The 21,640-nt window shown below is 40.1% G+C and overlaps 1 protein-coding gene across 1 annotated transcript; it reads left to right on the top strand.

Moving 5' to 3' along the window:
* Positions 1-732: 732 nt before the first annotated feature.
* Positions 733-21,591, top strand: LOC146570768 (sodium/glucose cotransporter 1-like). The gene is made up of 15 exons (XM_085279416.1): positions 733-911; positions 1,672-1,743; positions 3,656-3,760; positions 3,946-4,005; positions 4,114-4,218; positions 4,312-4,417; positions 4,876-4,956; positions 5,049-5,257; positions 11,005-11,140; positions 11,258-11,365; positions 11,449-11,599; positions 11,685-11,853; positions 12,897-13,112; positions 18,316-18,421; positions 19,737-21,591. The coding sequence occupies exons 1-15, from the start codon at positions 765-767 to the stop codon at positions 19,943-19,945; spliced, it is 1,980 nt and encodes a 659-aa protein (XP_085135542.1). The 5' UTR covers positions 733-764; the 3' UTR covers positions 19,946-21,591.
* Positions 21,592-21,640: the final 49 nt, after the last annotated feature.

Below are 21,640 nucleotides of genomic sequence, written 5' to 3'. Positions count from 1 at the left end.
CAGCAGCAGACCTGACCCTGGCCTCCAAAAACCTGAGACTTTTGTGCCTGTGACTTTGGTGGCTTTTCTGAGTTTTGTATATAGTGTGTACACTAGTTTTCATTGTAAATAGCACATTGTAAATAGCACTGCAACAGAAGGGGTGAGCTGCCTTATTGTTTGTCCTTGCACTGTTTTCTCCTGTTTATTTCAAGTTAGGGAGTTAGGTGTAGCGCTTGTCTTTTGTTTGATGTTTGATTTCACATAGGGTTTTAGATAGCACCTCCTCCTGACTTAGCTTGTTTTGTTCGTTATTTTGGCCTTTGTTCACCCCAGAGCTTCATTTTTGCAGTGTAGATAATAAATCACGATTCACTAAGAAATTGGTTTCCCTCTGTGTATGGTTTTGGGGACCAGGGCGGGGCAATCTTTTCAAACTTGTGTTGCGTTCCTGTACCCCTAGACTGGGGCGTAACACCCTTGTAGGGTTAATAATTAACAATATTATTTGGTAAACAGTTACACATTTTAACACATTTTTCAGGTCAACATTCTTGAATCAGCAACGTTCATATGTGCATCCACCTTCAGCCAACTGGAGTATGTGTTAATGTCTTAGACAAACCCACTCTTTGTTTTCCCTTCTTTTACATCTACACTATCTACGCCTCCTGCTTTCATCTCCCTCTCACATGCACACCAAAGGTTATAAAGGTAATCGCTTTCTGTAAACGCTTCAAACAGAGCCGACTCAAACAACACTGCTGTTGTCTGTCTCAGCTAAAATGTCTCAAGATTATTCTTATTTTGGATTCTCTTACATAAACAGAAATGCAGAAAATGATGCAAAAAACACCACGGCTCTTAATAATGCTGCAGATATCTCTGTTATTGTGGTGTACTTCCTGGTCGTCTTGGCAGTTGGAGTTTGGGTAAGTTTTGCAATCACTTTTAAAACCAATTTCTCTGCAATTCCTCAATAATTTTATAAACTGTTTCCAGCTAAGAAGATTTAGTATAGTTTGTATGTTAATGTGTCCTAATGTGTCTTACACCCCTGATTCTAAAAAAGTCAGGACACTGTGTAAAACGTAAATGAAAGCTAAATGCAATGATTTGAAAATCTCATAAATTCATATTTTATTTCTAGTGGAAATTTCAAATTAACCTAAAAAAACATGTACCATTAAAAAAAATCCTAATTATGAATTGGATGGAGGAATTTTGTCCCATTTTTGTCTAATAATATAGGATTCTAGCTGCTCAACACTCTTGGGTGTTCCTCATATTTTTGCCTAAATGGTTTGAGTTGGTGAATGGTCTGGATTAATGCCAGGGCAGATCAGTCTTTTCTACTATGAAGATATCCTGTTGTGATAGATGCAATGAGCATTGTCTTGCTGGATAATACAATGCTCTCACTGAAAAAGATGTCGTCTGGATGGGAGCATATGTTGCTCTAGAATCTGCACATACAACACCTTGCAGCATTAAAGGTTCCTTTACAGATGTGCAAGCTGCAACGGCATAGGAAGCAAGTCACCCTCATACCGTCGAGTGACTGAGTGCTGTTAACAAGCCATGTTTTTCTTCTCCTCTTTAGTCTGGATGTCTTTGTTCCTTCAATGTAGTCTGTTACAGTTTTGCACATATTTAAGGATTTTCTAAAAACGTGCCTTTGTCCTGTTACAGTCTATGGTCCACACTAACAGATCCACTGTAGGTGGCTTCTTCCTTGCAGGGAGGAGTATGGTATGGTGGCCGGTGAGTATCTTTATATTTAGAATTAGATCCTTTACAATATTCTTCCTGCATTTAGAGCCATTAACAATTTTTTATTGCTGTGTAATAAAATGTGATGTAAGCTATCATAAAAGAAGCATTTTATGGCACAGTGGTGGTTATCATGGTCATGTCACAGCGAAAACGTCCCCAGGTTCAAATCTTGACATGCAATTTAGGATAGCTGATCCTTCTACATGGACCATGGATGTGAGATAGATAATGTGCTGTATGAATGTGTGGTTAAAATATGCCTGGAGGTCTAAAGCATGTTGAATGCAGGGGCTTTTCCCAGGCACCTGGTTTCATCTCATAAACCTAAAAAATGCATGTTAGGTTCATTAGTGATTCTATACTGACCGTGGATGTGAGGTCGATAAATGTGATGTATGATTGGGTTTGGTTACTAGTCTAGTTTTGAATGGAGATTAAGAACAGTAACGTCCCATATAAATATGATTTATGGAGTTATTTGAGATTAACAAACTATCTTAATTACTTCTGAGTAATCAAATGTTTAAATCATTTAATATTTACACAATATACTGAGAATATGGGCTAGCATAAAAAGTAGGGGTGGGAGTCGATTAAAAAAAATTAATCTAATTAATTAGAGGCTTTGTAATTAATTAATCTTGATTAATCACATTTAATCGCACAAGAAGTTCAAATGTTTTTTAATTTTAAAGGGTTTTAGTGGACGACAGAAGAAATATTAGACATTGACATGAATATTGTCAACTGAAGCTCTTTTAATTTATGGGAAAAAAGGATTTAAACTGTATTTAAATGCAAAACAGAAAAAATAATAATATCCTTGGCCAAAACTGGACACACTTAAAAGTAGAGTTATTTTAAGTACTTTAAGTACATTTTTCAAAAAGGTATTGTCTTTAAATAATAATAATAATAACAATTTCAACATAAAGTGGAGTTTTAATTCTTAAAAAAAATAAGGCAGAAACATAAGGATTATTTGACCAGCTTCACCTTTAAACTCTGAGTAACCTTAACCAACATTATTTTGTACATTAGGCTAAAACAGTGTGGTCATCGAACATTTTAGTGCAAAAAATAACAAACTCACTGGACTCACAATACCTCCATGCTTATTTACTGTCCACCTCTATCAGCCAGTTACTTAGGAAAAAACTAGCCTGTTTACTTTTTCAGAGCTCAAAGCAGTTCTCTTTTTTATTACAATTTAACCTGGAAGTGAGAACATTCTCTCACATGGGACAGAAGTGGCAGCACTAATCAAATACTTGCAGGCCAGGACTGGGTTCATCCCTGCTCGACCTGACCACCAGTCTGTCTCGCTGATGGTGATTTTCTGCTCTGTACAAACTCAGGGCCCTGTTGCACAGGGCTTCCTCATCTGAATCTGGAGCACAATTTCTAACGCCACTGATAGTGGTCTACAGTCCAGAGCAATCCATTTTGCGAGAGAATTTGTACGTTTGTCCGATGTTGACTTACTAATTTTGGTCCCGAAACCAGTCATTTCATCAAATTTGGGCTGCTGACACCCTTTGTTGGTAGTCGAACTGCTAGCACTAACAGCTCCCACGGTTTCTGTGCTCGCTGCAACATGTTTTGCATTTAGATGGTACCGTAAGGTTGAAGTGCTTCGGTGGTATGCAAAGTCCCTTTTGTGCTTTCTTCTGATTCTTCCATTTTTGTAACTGTGTGCATCAGTGTAATTGGTACACAAGGAAATTGTACATTGGTAAAAGTTCTCCTTTGATTCCACTTTGAAATTAATTAATCGCAATTCACAAGTTAAATTCCCACCACTAATAAAAAGCATAACCAAGTTGATTCTTGAATGAATTCTTAAGTCTCCTTAATTTACAAATGGACCTACTGACAGATTGAACTGTGCTCTCCACAGATCGGAGCGTCGCTGTTTGCCAGCAATATTGGCAGTGTCCATTTTGTAGGAATTGCTGGTACTGGCGCAGCTTCAGGAATAGCCATTGGTGGATTTGAATGGAATGTGAGTAACTGTTCCTGAGCCACTCATCAATTATCACTTGTTATATAGAAGAATTTCTCGCCTCTGATACTGAATCAGTTCATGTCAGCTCCTGGTTTACTGATTTTTATGAGCGCTCCATTGTGCAGAGAAAAAAGGATGAAAGGAAACAGAGTTCCTGATTATTGCATATCTGTGTGTTTCAGGCTCTTTTTGCGATTGTTATCCTGGGATGGATCTTTGTGCCCATCTACATTAGAGCTGGGGTAAACAAAAGCCCTCATATATATATTTATATATACATGAGGCACATATATTTACCCTTTCTAAATAAGCAATGATTAATGAGTAAAATCTCATGTGGATGTATTTAGATCATCACCATGCCTGAGTACTTGAAGAAGAGGTTCGGAGGACAGCGCATTTGCATTTATCTCTCTCTTCTCTCCCTTGTCTTGTATGTCTTCACCAAAATTTCAGTAAGTTCCTGAAAGAAAAGCAGAGAATATTTCTATTGTGCCTGTTTTGGATAATCCTAAATGAAATCCCACTTTTCTTTCCTCCCCATTCAGGCAGACATTTTCTCGGGTGCAATTTTCATCCAGCAGGCCTTTGGGTTGAATATCTATCTCGCTGTTATTGCACTTCTGGCGATTACGGCACTGTACACTGTCACAGGTTTGTACACGGGGAAAAAATCATTTCCTATTTTACTGAACTTACAAACAGACATTTTCCTCATAAACTACCCAAGAAGCAATATCTACAGTTATATTATGACTGGGGTAAAGTCCTCTCAAGGCCGTATGTGGAGATGTAGACACACCACACACACACACACACACACACACACACACACACACACACACACATAATTGCTCTCTTTCTTCAATGTTGGTTTATCTTTGCTGAGTTGCTGTGGTTGATTGCCATGGACTATGATAAGCCTGAATTGGCCTTCTGTTGCTGTTTTGTAACAACACATCCACAATTACAAGTTTTAAAGAATGAGTAGTTACATAATGACATGATGAGTTTATTGAAGAGGACTTTTTTATGTATATTAGTGCTGATAAAATCTCAAGTGATTAAGTGAAGATTTTCACAGACTGATAACATCATATATTTTATCCCAGGTGGACTGGCAGCAGTGATCTACACGGACACTTTACAGACCTTTATCATGCTTATTGGATCATTCATTCTGATGGGCTTTGGTAATATGAAATATTTTACATACAAATTATTTGTTGGAAAGTTACAAAAATAAATAATAATGTTGATCTAACTTGCATATGATTTTCCTCAGCTTTTAATGAAGTGAAGGGATATGAAAACTTTGAGAAACTCTACATGCAAGCTATCCCCTCAATCACGGGTAACATCAGTGCAAACTGTTATGAGCCCCGGCCAGACTCCTTCCATCTCTTCAGGGATCCAGTTACAGGAGACCTCCCATGGCCTGGTCTCGTGTTTGGACTCACTATTCAGTGCATCTGGTACTTTTGCACTGATCAGGTGAGTTAAGCAAATAAGCATTGGGCAGCTCAACTGCAGTTTTCAGCAACCAGTCTGTAGTCAAAAACCGAGACAAATTCAACTGATTGCCTCGGTGTGTTCATATATTCATACTAAATTCTACTATTTCTATATGAACAGATCTATTGAAAGAAATTCACGTTCAAGGTGTTGAAAATGCAGATGGAGTCTTGGATCCATCTATGAGTAAACAGGGTGAAGCAGAAATGAGGAGGACCAGGGTTGCATGAATAGGAATCATAAAGGCAGAATGACAGACAAGCACTGAGATTTAAAGTATGCAGAGAGGGGAGTAGCAAGGATAGTATGTATTCTGCCCTCACTGCTACACTGGATACAGTTATGCAGATAGATAAACTCCTCGACAACTGACAGGTGTATCGTCCCTTTTATTGACGCTGCCTTCAATTATCAACAGAGTGAAACTACAAACAGAAGAAAATAAGCAATATTCAGTCTATATATTCACACGATAATGCAAATCAGTTGACTAAACTAGCTAACATTGGAAAGAAAGTAAATCTGAATACAGTACACCTTTAACCATAAAAGTGCATAAATAATAGCAAATAGAGTTGCATTAACTCTTGTTCAACTTAAATACTCACAAGTGATGCTTTCTGTAAAACAACGAAGAGGATGGATGCAGGTGTTTATCCGAACAACATGCTGAGTCAGTCTTTTCTCAAAGTGTGCTGCATTACTGACTCTACAGCTAATAACAAACAAATCTTGGCATGAAAGAACTGTAGTGACTCTTGCTGGTGGGAAGAAGAACTACACCAGCACAGTATGGCGTTATTTTTGTGCCACTATTCTGAGCGCACGTAAAAAAAATTTGCAAGTGTAGATGATGCATTTTGAGGAGAAATTTATTTTGAGCGAAGAAAAGCTCAATTTGAGTGAACAAAATTCATTCCTGTGTGCAAAAAATGTATTTCAGTGTTTGCTATTATACACACACACACACACACACACACACACACACACACACAATGGCAGCCCCTCTCGCTCGGTTTTTGCATTTGCGCTTGCTCGCAATGTGTTGCTTGCGCTCTCAACATTTCTGCCCGTGCGCGTTCAACTCTTTCTGTACACCGTTATATTTGTGCCACAAAACCAGCCAATCACAGACTTGACTCACAAAAATTCTGATTGGCTGTTTTGGTCTCCAATCAGCTCGAAATGACGAAATGCAATATCCCAGAATCTATTTTGTCCAAAATTCAAACAAGGCAGTGGCGGAGGAACACAGAGTGGCGGAGTTTGAAATATTACTCTTTCTGATCACAAAATAAACTTTTAAGATATTTTCATGTGAGAATGGTGCTGAGTAAACTCCAAATATCTGCTCGATTTATCAAGACATCACATATTTGCATAAGTGCTCTAATGTTTTCGGAAATGCCTGTTACCCTCCAGCTGACCGCAGAGCTGGACTAGCCATTGGGAATACCGGGCATTTGCCTGGTGGGCCATGGTGATTTTTCATTTTTATGTTTGTTTGTTTTTTTTTTAAAACGGTATAAACAATGAAAGGTGGTGGATTAGCCAATTGGTCATGATCAACTCTGGGCTGGACCAATTACAATACATCTGTATTGAGGGGAAAAGGAACAAGATAAGTCCTTTAGCTAGAATGAAAAAAGACACAAAGCTGGAGTTATCCAGTGTTTTTGCTGCACAACTGAGTGTTCTCCCCTCATTCACCCCCCTCCCTCTCCTGTTGCTACTTCAATCATGAAACTGATCAATGATCAGCTGATCGGCTTTTCTGCCACAAGTCCCGTCTTTCTTGTTTGTTTATTGCCCACTTTGCACCAGAAAGACGAAACCAGCGGATGTCGCGCTAAACAACAGCAGCGCGTTCAAGCTTGATCAGCTGTTGTTAGAATTTATTTAATATTAATTTTTCTAGTATCAGCTGATGTTTGCTGGAGCCACAGCTGTAAAAGTTGCTGCTCATGATATCGGTTTGGAAACATGAAGGTGATACAAATCATACATATATACCAACAAGACAGTGTACATCACTGTCACAACAGTGTTTGTTTTAGTTCAAAGGCTTTATGGTTTTTCCTATAATACCTGGTGGTGTAGTCGGCTGATTTTTTTGTTAGTTCAGCCTTATACATTATGCTAAACCCGAGTGACCACCCCGTCAGCTAGTGGGTAACAGGCATCTCCGAAAACATTAGAGAACTTATGCAAATATGTGATGTCTTGATAAATCGAGCAGATATTTGGAGTTTACTCAGCACCATTCTCGCATGAAAATATCTTAAAAGTTTATTTTGTGATCAGAAAGAGTAATATTTCAAACTCCGCCACTCTGTGTTCCTCCGCCACTGCCTTGTTTGAGTTTTGGACAAAATAGATTCTGGGATATTGCATTTCGTCATTTCAAGCTGATTGGAGACCAAAACAGCCAATCAGAATTTTTGTGAGTCAAGTCTGTGATTGGCTGGTTTTGTGGCACAAATATAACGGTGTACAGAAAGAGTTGAACGCGCACGGGCAGAAATGTTGAGAGCGCAAGCAACATGTTGCGAGCAAGCGCAAATGCAAGTGTGTGTGTGTGCGTGTGCGTGTGCGTGTGTGTGTGTGTGTGTGGATAATAGCAAACACTGAAATACATTTCAGTGTTTGCACACTGCTCAAAATAAATTTCTCCTCAAAATGCAACACTTGCACCTGCAAATATTTTTTACGTGCGCTCAGAATAGTGGCACAAAAATAATGCCATAGGAGACATGACCAAAGGAACAGAATATAGTCAACTGATGAAAAGGTCCAGATAGCAATCAGGAAAAAGGGAAGCAGGACAGAAAATGAGCCTGCGATAAAAGCTCAAGGGCCATCAGAGGCCAGCAGAGAGTGATATGAACCTGCAATAAGATTTGTGGGTTGACAGAGGTGAGTAGGAAGAAAAAGGCCTGTAATAAGGCTGGAAAGCTGTTGGAGGCCAGGCCAGAGCCTGCATTAAGGCTGCAATGTTACAGGGGCCAGGAAAGGAGGAGAGAGAGAATTTTGGCTCAAGGCCTGTCAGAGGCCAGAAGAGAGTGTGAGCCTGAGATAAGACTTAAGGGCCATCAGAGGCCAGGATGGAAAGCAGAAAATCTCCAAAAGGCTGAGAGTTCAAGAAAGAAGACAGAACCTACAATATCGCTCAAGGGCCAATAGAGGCCAGGAGGAAGAGCACAGAACCTGCAAAAGGCTGAGAATTGACAATGGTCAGGAGATACAAGAGAGTCTGCAATAATGCTGGAAAACCATTTGAGGCAAGGAGAGCAGAGAGAGAGCCTACAAAAGAGATTGTAGACTAATGAAGACCAGAGAACAAAGTACTTGTAAACAGTAATAGAAATTTGAATAAAGGTGGAAAAAGGCTAAAACTCGCTGTATGTCTTCTTACCAAGAATTTAACTTTTGAGTGACTTTAACATGAGGAGCAGAAACCACAGATAAAGAAGACATGGATGAAGAGAGAAAACACATGGACGATCGGGGCAATCGTGGCTCAAGAGTTGGGAGTCCGCCTTGTAACCGGAAGGTTGCCGGTTCGAGCCCCGGCTTGGACAGTCTCGGTTGTTGTGTCCTTGGGCAAGACACTTCACCCGTTGCCTACTGGTGGTGGTCAGAGGGCCCGGTGGCGCCAGTGTCCGGCAGCCTCGCCTCTGTCAGTGCGCCCCAGGGTGGCTGTGGCTACAATGTAGCTTGCCATCACCAGTGTGTGAATGTGTGTGTGAATGGGTGGATGAAGCGCTTTGGGGTCCTTAGGGACTAGTAAAGCGCTATATAAATACAGGCCATTTACCATATAGCATGATGCTGGAATTTAAGAAGAATAGGCTACTGCTGATCATAACAAGACAAGGAACAAAGCCTTGTGAAGCTGCTGAAGCGCCACCTGCCTAGCCTAGAGGTAGCAACCTTACTCAGAGCGGAAAGAGTGGTGCGGCTGGTCAAATAGAATAGGGTGGTTTTGCTCCATGATGAGCACTCCTTGTCTTGCACTCAGGGCCCCATCATCAACCGTAGACCCTAAACCCAACTTGAGAGACCACCGAGGAATCTTCAAAGCCAACTCAACGACAGTGTCACCTCCCCCAACAATTCAAAGATTTTGACATGGACATGTGGGGTTTTGGAGACAGCTAACCACCTAGTTGGGGGATCTCATAAGCTGATGAGGTAGGCCCTCGTTGATGCAAGTTCCCAGCAGAAACATGCTTACTGTATGATTCAGGGTGAAAGGTCTTGTACCTGGGGAGCAGGTGTGGGCCTTCAACCCGGAGAGAAAGATAAGCATTTCTCCTAAACTGATGAGCCAGTGCGTTGGACTCTGCAATGTGTATGACAGACTGTCAGATGTGGTTTACATGGTGTGGCTGGTCAAAATAAAAAGGGTGGTTGTGCTCCATCGTGACTGTCATGCACTCAGGGCTCCAGCACTAACCCTAGACTCTCAACCCAACTTGAGAGACCACTGAGGAATCTTCTAATCTGACTCAACGACAGTGTCACCTCCCCCAACATCTCAAAGATTTTGACACAGACATGTGGGTTGTTGGGGACAGCTAATCACCTAGGTGAGGGCTGTGTGGAGTGTGGGAGTGTCTAAATGTAATTTCCCATCATGCCTCTGGAACACTGTGTTTCATACTTAATTTAAGAAATTTATGTTTACTGTTATGGTTATGTAGCTGTAATAGTATGTTCCATGCTGCAGGTCTGTTTAGACTTATACGTGTTCTTTATGATGGAAAAGAGATGCATATGTTATAAGTTATGCACAGTGATAGTAACCTGCTGGAAGCACAGTGTTAATATGCTTTTTAAATGCAAATGCTCTCGCACTCTGGGGCCTCTGGATGTCTGGGGCCTGGATCTCCTCCATGCCTGCTTCATGCCCTGGGGGACCGGGCTATGGCTCGCTACATCCTCTTGCAGACCATTACATGTGGAAACCATTTGAATACAAGCGCGCTGATCCACACAGGTGTGCACATGGGTGTTCACTGTTCGTAGACTTAAATTACACCTTTCTTGGCTACTACTTCAAAGCACATTGTGCGCTGTCAGTCCTGCGTGCTGCACAACAACATTGAATATTTAGTATTTACTGCTGTCTACACTTAGCTAGATTAATGCGATGATGTTGTGTTTAGTATGTTGCTTTGGTTTTTGTTGCTTGTTTTCTATCCTTTTTCTCTCAACAGGTGATCCAGGAGATTCCCCCCCCTTTTCTCACTGTCCCTCTCACCTTCTGTTTTTCTTTTCCTTCCTCTTTCTTTCTCCCTTTCCTATCCCTCACTCATGTCTGTCCCGCCTGTAACAACTGAAAATAAAATAAAATAAATAATAAAAACAAAGGTCGATCAAATGGACCAATACGGCAATGCCACAATGATCCATTTGGCAAAATAAATCCATTGGGTATCCTTGTTGGTCTTCAGACAACAATTCTGACGGCTAAAGAACCAAATGGGACAGGCAAAAAAATAATAATAATAATAAAAAAAATAAATGCAGAATAAAAGAGCACAGCCTTTGGAGTTGTAGGGTTTACAGCAGTATTTGAAGATTCAGTGCCTCCTTGTGAGTTTCTTGCTGTCTGATTTCTCAGCTTGTTGCAATACTTCACATTGAATCTGGCTCTATGAGTAAATGTATTTTGTTGCTTACCACCACTGAATTGTACTACAATTGTTTCCTAATTGTAGGTGATTGTGCAGCGCTGCCTCTCTGCCAAGAGTCTCTCTCACGTGAAAGGAGGTTGTATCCTATGTGGATACCTGAAGATACTGCCCATGTTCCTCATGGTTTTCCCCGGGATGATTAGCAGGATCCTGTACACGGGTGAGTGTGGTGTGTGGTTTTAAGAGTCTGTTGTATGCAACTTATGTAGCAAGCTTACTGGTATATTTAAAGTTGTGATAAACTGAAATACTGTGGATTTTCTTGCCTTTAATCTAGATGTGGTAGCATGTGTGGATCCAGATGAATGTGAAAAACACTGTGGGACCAGGGTGGGCTGCAGCAACATTGCTTATCCGAAACTGGTCGTGGAACTCATGCCTAAAGGTTGGTGACCTTTGTCTTATTAACTTTTAATTATTGCAGATTTTTTTTATATTTCTACTTTTTAATCTGTTACTCTATTTCAGGCTTGCGAGGTCTTATGCTGTCTGTGATGCTGGCCTCTTTGATGAGCTCCCTTACCTCTATCTTCAACAGTGCCAGTACTCTCTTCACCATGGACATCTACACTAGAATTCGTCGCTCTGCTAGTGAGAAGGAACTCATGATTGCTGGCAGGTAAAACACATTTTTGTTGTTGTGTCTGATACAATGATTGTCTAAAGTGTTAAATACTGATTGCATTTTTTTCAACTATGTACAGAGTTTTTATCTTGGCCCTGATTGGTGTGAGCATAGCATGGATTCCTGTGGTGCAGGCAGCCCAAAGTGGTCAGCTTTTTGTCTACACTCAATCCATCACCAGTTACCTTGCCCCACCTGTTGCAGCTGTCTTCTTGCTTGCCATTTTTTGCAAACGTGTCAATGAGACTGTAAGTGTTTGCTTGACTTTTTCATGAAATAAGAAAGAAATCTGTTCTTCACTGTGGTTTTGCACAGTGAAAGAATCCTTCACATACCTCTGGGATTTAGTCAGGAAAATGTTATCAAGAGCAAAGCTTTTGTCATTTGACACTTTAAGAAAAACAGTTTACATCTTTGCTGAGTTTTAGGGATAAATGATTAAACCAATCTGTAAGTCTGTAGAGAAAAATAAGCAAAGTAGTTCATAGCTTAGCTCAGTAGATGGACTGGGAATAAAATAGAGCTGTCAGAGTGCTTCTTGGCAAAAGTAGTTATTTCCACCCACAACCACTGAAAAAGTTCAATAATTAATAAGTTGTTTAATTATTACAAAATGTCCACATCATGATTGAAATGTAAAACCAACAGATTAAAATGCAACATTGCGATAAGCGCTAGGCCACCACGAACTATTCATCCCCGTGGTGTCTTGGCAGACACTTACTACTTAAAACTCAGCAAGTCAGAAGGATTGTGAGCCCCTGCTTTCAAAGTCTGTATTCATAATTAAATTGCAAAATTTAATTGTCTTATAGTTATCTCTGGATTCCATATAAATAGTCACTTTCTATGTGTTGACAATCAGCTTGCGTAACATCCCAGTAGGTCCTGACCACAAAATAGTATTACACTTGGGCAAAAGTGGTAAATATTCCTTCATGAACTGTCAAACTACTTTTTGTAGACACATTTTTTATATTTTGGATCTGTACATATTAAACACAGGATGCAACAAGAGTTACAAATGCTGGTATGTTAATATACTGTAAGAATCATGATTCCAGCTTCCTGTTCAATATGCATCCAAATGTAGCGCTGATTCAATCTCACTTTTAGCAAGAGGCATTTATCCAAAACTATTTCTTCAAACACAATATTATATATACATATATATGTTGCTATCTATTAATATTTTACTATATTGTATTTATTTACCATTTTTAAACCTTTAAACTTTTTAAAAGTATTTTGATATAAAGTAATATTTGTCCTTTTTTCTTTCTTTCCACAGGGTGCATTTTATGGCCTCATAATTGGGCTGTGTATGGGCTTGAGCAGGATGATTACTGAGTTTATTTATGGGACAGGTAGCTGTGCTATCCCCAGTAACTGTCCCACTATCATATGTGGAGTTCACTACCTTTACTTTGGGCTCATTCTGTTTGTCATCTCCGGCATCGTCATGCTGGCAGTGTCTCTCATGACCAAACCTATTGACGACAAACATGTAAGTTTTTAATTTAAGACACCAAAATACCAATGCACCCATATATTTTTCTCTGTTGCTCCATTCATGCTGATGACACCCTACCATATACTTTCTCCACATCTACAACACCTCCTGACCTCTCATGATCCTGTCTGACACTCTCTTCACCTCTACAACAGTATACACATACTCTTACAGGGCTCTACACTAACTTTTTGCTTTTTGCCAAAGCAAAGTTAGGCACACCCAAATTTTTCAACCGCATTGCTTAACACCACAGTTTTAGATGTGCACTTTTTTGGGGGGGGGAATTGCAGTCCATACAGACAATATTGATTTGTAAATGATTAACTAACAATCTTGTCAACACAAAGTTCTTTATTTGGAGCACAGTTGTACAAGAAAGATAAGTTACTGAAAAAGTGCTTGTGCTTAAAGTGCATTGGCATTCTTTGGTAATATTGTTGACAAAATTAAACTTAATCATCACATCGGCCTCCTCTGACGACCTGTTTGCTGCTGCCTGCCGCTGAAAGGCAGTGGGGAGAGGGGACACTTGGGCAGTGCATTTATCACAGCATATAATGTGTTTTCTGGATATATGTATTTTTTCAGCGTTTAGATACTGATGGCTCCGTGTCAGAGCACTGACTATGAATTTCAGACGGATCAGGCCTTAACAAAAAAGTTGTCAATCGTTCTTTTCATCTTTTCTTATTACCCACAGCTACATCCACTTCTGTCGGGCCTAGGCTACTCACTAGGGCTGGGTATCATCACCGTTTTCTATAATCCATTCAATTCGATTCAACTTTGCCGCAGACAGTCAGAAATATTATAATTCTGATCATTTATCAGTGCTGATACATGTATGACTTCGTCAGAATTGTGAGCATCACAGCCTTTGTGTCAAAGTAACTGAGAATAAAACACAGAAAAACATGAAGGAGGTTTTCCTGGCTTTTTATAACAGAAAACTTAAAAGAAAACTTAAATTTAAAATTATTCTGCAATTTTACATAATTTCAAAAAGTTTAAATTTCTTCAGTATTGACCAGCAGAAATTAGGCTTTGTCCGAGGTCATTTAAGTAAAGTAAAAAAATTTTAAAAAGACAGCGGCCGACAGCACTGTAAACTACGGTAGACTGGTGGGTAATAAGCAGTGTTGGGTAAGTTACTTTAAAATAGTAACTTAGTTACATTACTAGTTACTTCTCTCAAAAGTAACTCAGTTACTTCAAGTTACTCGTTACTTTCAAAGTAACTAGTTACTAGGGAAAGTAACTTTGGTTTTACTCAGAATTCTCTTGTTAATGTGTTTCTTCCATAACTTTGCCAGTCTTCTAGCTTGCTTACTTGCCACAAGTGCACTGTGCCACCTACCAATAGAAAGGAAAAGATAACGTGCATATTTCCACGAGAGAAATCCCACGCCTGGACCGTCATTGACTGCTGCCATGATTCTAGCCTACGTCACAGAGTCATGTGCGCCTTTTACATCCAACACAAAAACTGTAGTCGTGGTGCTTTCGATTGTACTCAGAACTTGGAAATTCTGCCTTCTGAATAGGAAGATGTAGGCAACACCAGACTGCAGATGAGCTGCATACAGGGCTGGACTGGGACAAAAAAATCGTCCCGGGCATTTTGACTAGAGACCGGCCCACCATTATAGGAAAAATCATAAAGCCTTTGAATGAAAACAAACGCTGTTGTGATGTACACTGTTTTGATGGTTAATATGCATCAATCTATCAATCTTTTGTTGTAAGATTCAGATAATTATTTTTTAAAAGCTAGACATTTTAAATGAGAATAAGAAAGAAAAGTATTTCTTTGTGCCCCCCTTTCCCTGTTAATGCCCTACATGCCCCCTGGCAATACTTTGCTAGACCCGCCCCTGCACAGTTACCAGCTGTCAGCTACCTAAAAAAGGATCCTGGTGTTATTTGTCTCTCAGAAACAGTTCATAACTTCCCTTCAACTCATTCATGTCACCTAAAAGGTAAACCTGTTTCTCCATCACAGCTCAGATGATCCAGTAAGGACGTCTCCTGGTTTCATCTTCATGTTTCCCTCTCACCAGATAACCAAACCATATCATGACGAGCAGCTTTTTTGCAGCTGTGGCTCCAGCAAACATCAGCTGATACTAGAAATTAATATTAAATAAATTCTAACAACAGCTGATCAAGCTTAAACGTGCTGCTGTTGTTTAGCGCGACATCCGCTGGTTTCCTCTTTCGGCGCAAAGTGAGCGATAAACAAACAAGAGAGCCGATCAGCTGATCATTGATCAGTTTCATGATTGAAGTAGAAACGGGAGAGGGAGGGGGGAGAATGAGAGAAGAAGAGGCAGCTGTGCAGCAAAGACAGAATAACTCCAGCTTTGTGCCTTTTCCATTGTAGCTGAATTACGGGACAAACTGTTCCTTTTCACCTCAATAAGAAGCGTTTAATATTTTCTCTGAATACCAGACGGGACGGTTGGCAACTCTAATAACTTATGAACAAAATAAAGTTCAACATCATTAACTTCATAGCACCCACCCAGCTGTATAGAAACTCCGTCATGCTAGCTAGCACGCAGTACGGAAAAAGTCAGAATAACGAAAATAAACTCCACCTAAACTTGGTTCATATCTGACCCAGAGAGACTGCAGGTCATAACTTCTTACCTGAAGTTCAGTTCACACTTGGACCGGCGGCCGCCTCGGGTCTCTTTTCCTTCTTCCACCTGCTGGCCTCCACCACTTGCTAATGTTACTGAATCTGTGGAAGCTCCGCGATAGCCACCACACGAAGTATCGAGTAACGAGCCTATCTAAATCCCAGTAACGAGTAACGCGTTCCTGATTTTGGCATAATAACTAGTTACCGTGCTCGTTACCACAATAATAACGTAGTTACTGTAACGCGTTACTTAATAACGCGTTAGTCCCAACACTGGTAATAAGCGAATGAATAATACCGAAAACAGAGACTTGAGATGAGAAACTGTTCTTGAAGTACACAGAGAGAGAGAGAGAGCTGTGCATGAAGTGTGATTTTTATCATGGTGGAAGGAAAAAAAACAGCAAAAGTAAGAGGGAATTAATGACGACATTTATCAAATGTGAATCGTAGTTTGGATCATCTTTTGCTGCTGGTTCAGTGAATTTTGGTTGGAGAGAGACAAAACCTGCAGCTCTGTGTACCTGCTCTCATTTGCTGTTTGGTGGTTGTTGAAATAGTTTTGTGAGCTTTAACCTGAGATTCTGGCATTTCTGGCAAAATACGTTTATATTTAAAAGTCGATTCAGATTTAATAAATCGATAGCGCTTTATTCAAGCAGCTCACTAGTGATGGGTCGTTCGCGAACGAAATGGCTCTTAGAGCCGGCTCTTTGACGTGAACGACGCGAGCCGACTTTTTATCGCGAGCCGTCACGTGGGTTTTTTGTTTTTTTTTTCTTTCTCTCAGCCTCTCTCTCGCACTTTTTTCCCGCTTCACTCTGCACGCGAGCCTTGTGCTTTACGCTGGGCAGAGGGGGGAGGGGCGGTAGTTACACTCAGTAGCACAGGAACAGAGCCAGAGAGAGAGAAAGAGAGGCAGGGACAACAACATTAGAAAGGTATAGTAATCATCCACAACTATTTTCGGTTGCAGATGATAAAGGATTGAGAAAGTTTATTCATGCAGGTCCATATGACAGAGAATATGCATGTTCTTTTAGTTTTCATATTATAATTTATATTTAATTGTGTTGTGGTTTGCAGTGTTTTGTGTTCTTTTCACTTTAAATTTGTGAAAGGAAAAAGCTGAAAATTTAAATAGTTAAAACTTGAAATGTGAATAGTTGATTTTTGTATTATATGATTTATTTATTACATTTTATGTGGAGTGAATAAATAAAAATATATTTACGGTGGCCCCTAGAGACAAAGCACATACAAACTTCAAATCACGTACGAACTCTGAAGCATGTACAAACTCCAAAACACGTAAAAACACGTACAAAGTCCAAAACACGTAAAAACTCCAAAACATGTAAAAACACGTACAAACTCCGAAGCACGTAAAAACTCAGAAGCACATAAAAACTCAAAACACGTACAAAAGACAACAGAAGTGCTCCAGGATGCTGGGCGCAGTGTTGAGCCTTTGTTATCTTGTGGCTACACAAGCCAGCAAGTACCAACGACCGGATTTGGTGTGTGGTAATAACAGGTAAATGAACTTTTTTTTAAATTATTTGAATATATATATGAGTGCCTGTGTATAAATACACAAACAATACACACATGCTTTCAATTGTGTAATTTAAGTGATCTAGTAGCTCTGCTTTGGAAGTTCAGTTCATGCTAGAAATGTGTTTTGTCTCTAGGGGCCACCGCATATATTTATATATAAACATATATAAATAAAACCACTTGTTTTTACCTTAGTAATTCCTTTTGTGCATAATTTTATATTATTGTTAATAATAAATTAATTAAAGCAACAAAACAACCTGAAGAGCCGGTTCGGAGCCGAAAGAGCCGGCTCTTTTTAGTGAGCCGAACCGAAAGAGCCGGATCTCTAAAAAGAGCCGGAAATCCCATCACTACAGCTCACCTCTCTCTATCCGCCTGCACTTTCAAACGTACTTGCGAAAGGCTACAGGAATATCTAGACCAATCAGAGAGGTCCCACCCCTGACTATCCCTGATTGGTTTAGACCACGACAGAGGCATAATGTGTGTCTGTTGTTGACCACAGAGACTTTCAGAGTTGCGGAGTCTTTTTTTTTTCCACTCGAACAGTTGGTCACCAGTGCGACCTAAGATTTTTTTTAGTCGCACCATTGAAATTGGTCGCACTCTAGAGTTTGAATCCATCTCCAGTGCTCTTGGCCTTGCTTCTATTCCATCTACTATTTTGCACACAATGCATCTACCTTCTTCATTATATCCTCCAGCTCTCTCCCTTTACCAGCCATAGTTGTAACCAGCCTACATTTAATGTTGCCTCTACACTCCTGCTTTTTTCTTCTATCTTGCTGCCTCCTAACACACCTTCCCTCTATCCTCATCCTCCAGCTTCCACCAGACTGATCTAGTATGGGGATTTAACTTGCTTTAACCTTCATATCTGCTGAGTCTCCTTGTTAAACTGTGTTTAATCAGTTATTAAGAAGTAAAATAAAATGATAAATTTTCTGATAATACTTTTTACCACATTTTGTGCCGTTTGACTAGTTGTATCGACTGTGCTGGAGCCTGAGGAACTGTACAGAGGAGAGGGTCGATCTTGAGATGGATGATTGGACTGATAACCAAGATTCCAACAGTGTGGACTCAGACGGTAATGAGCTGACATACGCAGCAGAGTAAAATATAGCACAGTAAATATGCATCCATATGTAACCCGTTCATGTGTTACGCCTGTTGTTGTTGCATTGTGTTCTGGCATGAAAGTAAGAGGCACAAGACAGCACTGGGTCTTTGGCTCTTTACTGCACATCTGTAACACAGAAATAAGTGTCTGATCTGTGTGTGTCACGCACCTGCCAGTACACCTCTCCTCCGGCCAGGCTGAAAGGAGCTGTGCCTGCAGCTTTATTAATGCTACAATAATATAATAAATCAAATACAACAAATTGTTTTAAAACAGTAACTTAAGCTCTCAAAAACAAAAAGCACAAAATAAATAATATGTTACTGAAAAATCATCAAAAGAACTTATAAGAACAATAAACAAAATAATTCAAAAACAAATAAACAGTCAGACAAATACAATTTAATAACCAGGACCCAATATTCTAGTGCTTATAGTTCAAACATTATACTTCAGTACAATCATATTAACAACCGCCATCCAACAGGCAATACAACACTGTACCATTAAAAACACTGAATGAAAGACCGCATCTCCAAAACAAGAGAACATCTCCATACCTGCAACACAGAAATAAGGGTCTAATCAAGGTTCAAGGTTCAAGGTTCTTTATTTGTCACATGCATAGTTATACAAGTATAACACACAGTGAACTGTAGCCTGACGCTCCTCGACATGTGCAAAAAAATTGGGAGGGGGGGATCTGTGTGTGTCACACACCTGCCAGTACATCTCTCCTGACGAAGGAGAAAAGAGTGCACACTGTTAAAAAAAAAACTGCAGCGAATACGCCCACAAGCCGCTAGCGATCAGACTAACTTATCCCGAATGAGTCTCTTAATGACAAACAAAAACGCGGCGGTTCGGCTGTATTCAAATTGCAGCTTGGGGTCTGAGCAAACTTTAATTAGCTGAGAGCAACGTGGCAGTGACTTACCTCCGGCCATGCTGAAAGGAGCTGAGACCGGGGCACAAATGCACGCGCCTACGTCACTACGCAGCGCACACACACAAACGCACACAGACTCAGATCACACAGGTAGGAGATTGAGATGCAAAATGAAATATTTAATTGAAAAAAGGGGTGTTTTGTGTGAAACTGACAAGTATTTGAATGTGTGTGTGAATGGGTGGATGACTGGATATGTAAAGCGCTTTGGGGTCCTTAGGGACTAGTAAAGCACTATATAAATACAGGCCATTTACCATATTTAACACATGTTATGCATACATATAAACAAATACATGCAAACTTTCGTTTGTCTTGTTTCTTCTTTTGCAGATGATGAGCCTGGCTTCTTGAAGAAAGCGGTGATGTGCTTCTGCGGCCTGGAAACCAAGAAAGCCCCCAAGCTGACTAAAGAAGAGGAGGAAGAGCTGCAAAGGAAGCTGACAGACACCTCAGAGGTGCCTCTGTGGAGGAACGTAGTCAATGTCAACGCCGTCATCCTTCTGTGTGTGGCTGTGTTCTGTCATGCCTATTTTGGCTAAAAGTCAGCTGATTTCAACTGCTCACAGAGTCTAATTTATACAAATTTAACAGACTGCTCAGTAGGCCTCAGCCCTAAAACCCTGTTTAAACCTTATGTTTAGAGCACTGTGCTTTTCTTTATTGCTTCCTGGTATTTAAAAGTTTAAGTGAACCAGTAGACTGTAATATATTAATACATATTAGACTTAAAAAATGTTGAAGTGCATAAATATTTACACATTTGTATGCTATTTGTCATTCTAAAATGTCTGAAGATCATTTGGGAGAAGTATGAATTTTCTTCTTTATCTTAATGGTAAATTTGAAATATTTTGTGAATGAAGCTGCAGGTTAGCCTTCACTTGTAAAGAACAATCCAGCACTGTGATCTGTGATCATCTTTGGGCTCTTGTTTGTGTATTCTGAACCATTATTACATTTAACTTTCATTGCAGTGGTCACCAGGACATAAAAACCTTGCAATGGCCTGTATTTTGTATAGCACCTTACTAGTCCCGAAGGACCCCAAAGCCCTTTATACATCCAGTCATCCACACATTCACACACTGGTGATGGCAAGCTACATTGTAGCCACAGCCACCCTGGGACGCACTGACAGAGGCGAGGCTGCCGGACACTGCCGCCACCGGGCCCTCTGACCACCACCAGTAGGCAACGGGTGAAGTGTCTTGCCCAAGGAGAAAACGACCGAGACTGTCGGAGCCGGGGTTCGAACCATCAACTTTCCGATTACAAGACGAACTCCCAACTCATGAGCCACGATCACCACGTATATAAAATCACTATTCACATCAGACAAAAACACTCCAAAAGTTTATCCTAGAATAACGTATCATAACGTTTCTTCTACCTCCATCTTTTCCGTTGTAGAACTCGCTCATAGAGTTCTACAACTCTAATGCCATATCTTTTTCTTATATCTTCTCTGGCCTTCAGGCAATATAAAAAAGACAATATAAAAGCAATAAAACCTTAACTGACCAGATAGTAACTACAATAATAATTTTATTATGCTGATGCCATAAAAAAGGTCGCTGAGTGTGGTCAATCATACGATCATGGAATGCAGGGCGTTGCTTTTTGGGAACCACACCTACACCACACCTGTGTCTTCACAACCAAATAATTACTGCAAGCTTTGCACATTACACGTGAGAACAGAGCCTTGAACACTATCATGTGGTTTGTTTATCAGGTGTCAAGCAAAGTAACTGGAAGCAAAGCATAAGGAAAGAAACTTTAACACAACCTGTTCTTCACCTGTCAGAGCTCAGTGACATCTGGCTCATAAAGCTGTTACTGTAGGGACACCTAGTGGCAGCTGATAGTACTTGCGTCTTTAGTCACCTCATAATATTGTTTGCTTGTGCTGCATCTATTTATTCCCGCTCTGTCCACTCTGATACTGTAATATTGTGAATTTCCCAACTGCTGGAACAACAAAGACTGTCTTATCCAAATGATATTAACATGCAAAGGTTCACAGCATCAACTGTATCTGTCCATTGACTTTAACATACATACATAAAAATCATACATATCGCCCTCTGATGTGTTTCCTTTGTTGTTTTGGTGCTGTTTGGTTTGGCTGAATATCACAGGTAACATTTTTTATTCTGACATTGGTTCTCGTGTATTTTTCAGTCTGTTACAGACCTCCTCAAACAGCAGTGAGACTAATAAATAACCTAGAA

The sequence above is a fragment of the Mchenga conophoros genome, linkage group LG7 (genome assembly GCF_057382185.1).
Source record: "Mchenga conophoros isolate Kocher_MC1m ecotype Shallow Benthic linkage group LG7, M_conophoros_male_GT1.1, whole genome shotgun sequence".
Classification (NCBI taxonomy): Eukaryota; Metazoa; Chordata; class Actinopteri; order Cichliformes; family Cichlidae; genus Mchenga; species Mchenga conophoros.
The sequence above is the reverse complement of the archived record's forward strand: the minus strand, read 5'-3'. Positions and strand labels throughout refer to the sequence as shown.

What these genes read in the sequence shown, in the direction of transcription:
- LOC146570768 (XM_085279416.1), top strand. Translation starts at nt 765, where the DNA reads ATGTCTCAAGATTATTCTTATTTTGGATTCTCTTACATAAACAGAAAT. An exon ending in ATGTCTTCACCAAAATTTCA is followed by an intron (nt 4,219 to 4,311) that starts GTAAGTTCCTGA and finishes CTCCCCATTCAG; the next exon opens with GCAGACATTTTCTCGGGTGC. An exon ending in TAGCAGGATCCTGTACACGG is followed by an intron (nt 11,141 to 11,257) that starts GTGAGTGTGGTG and finishes CCTTTAATCTAG; the next exon opens with ATGTGGTAGCATGTGTGGAT.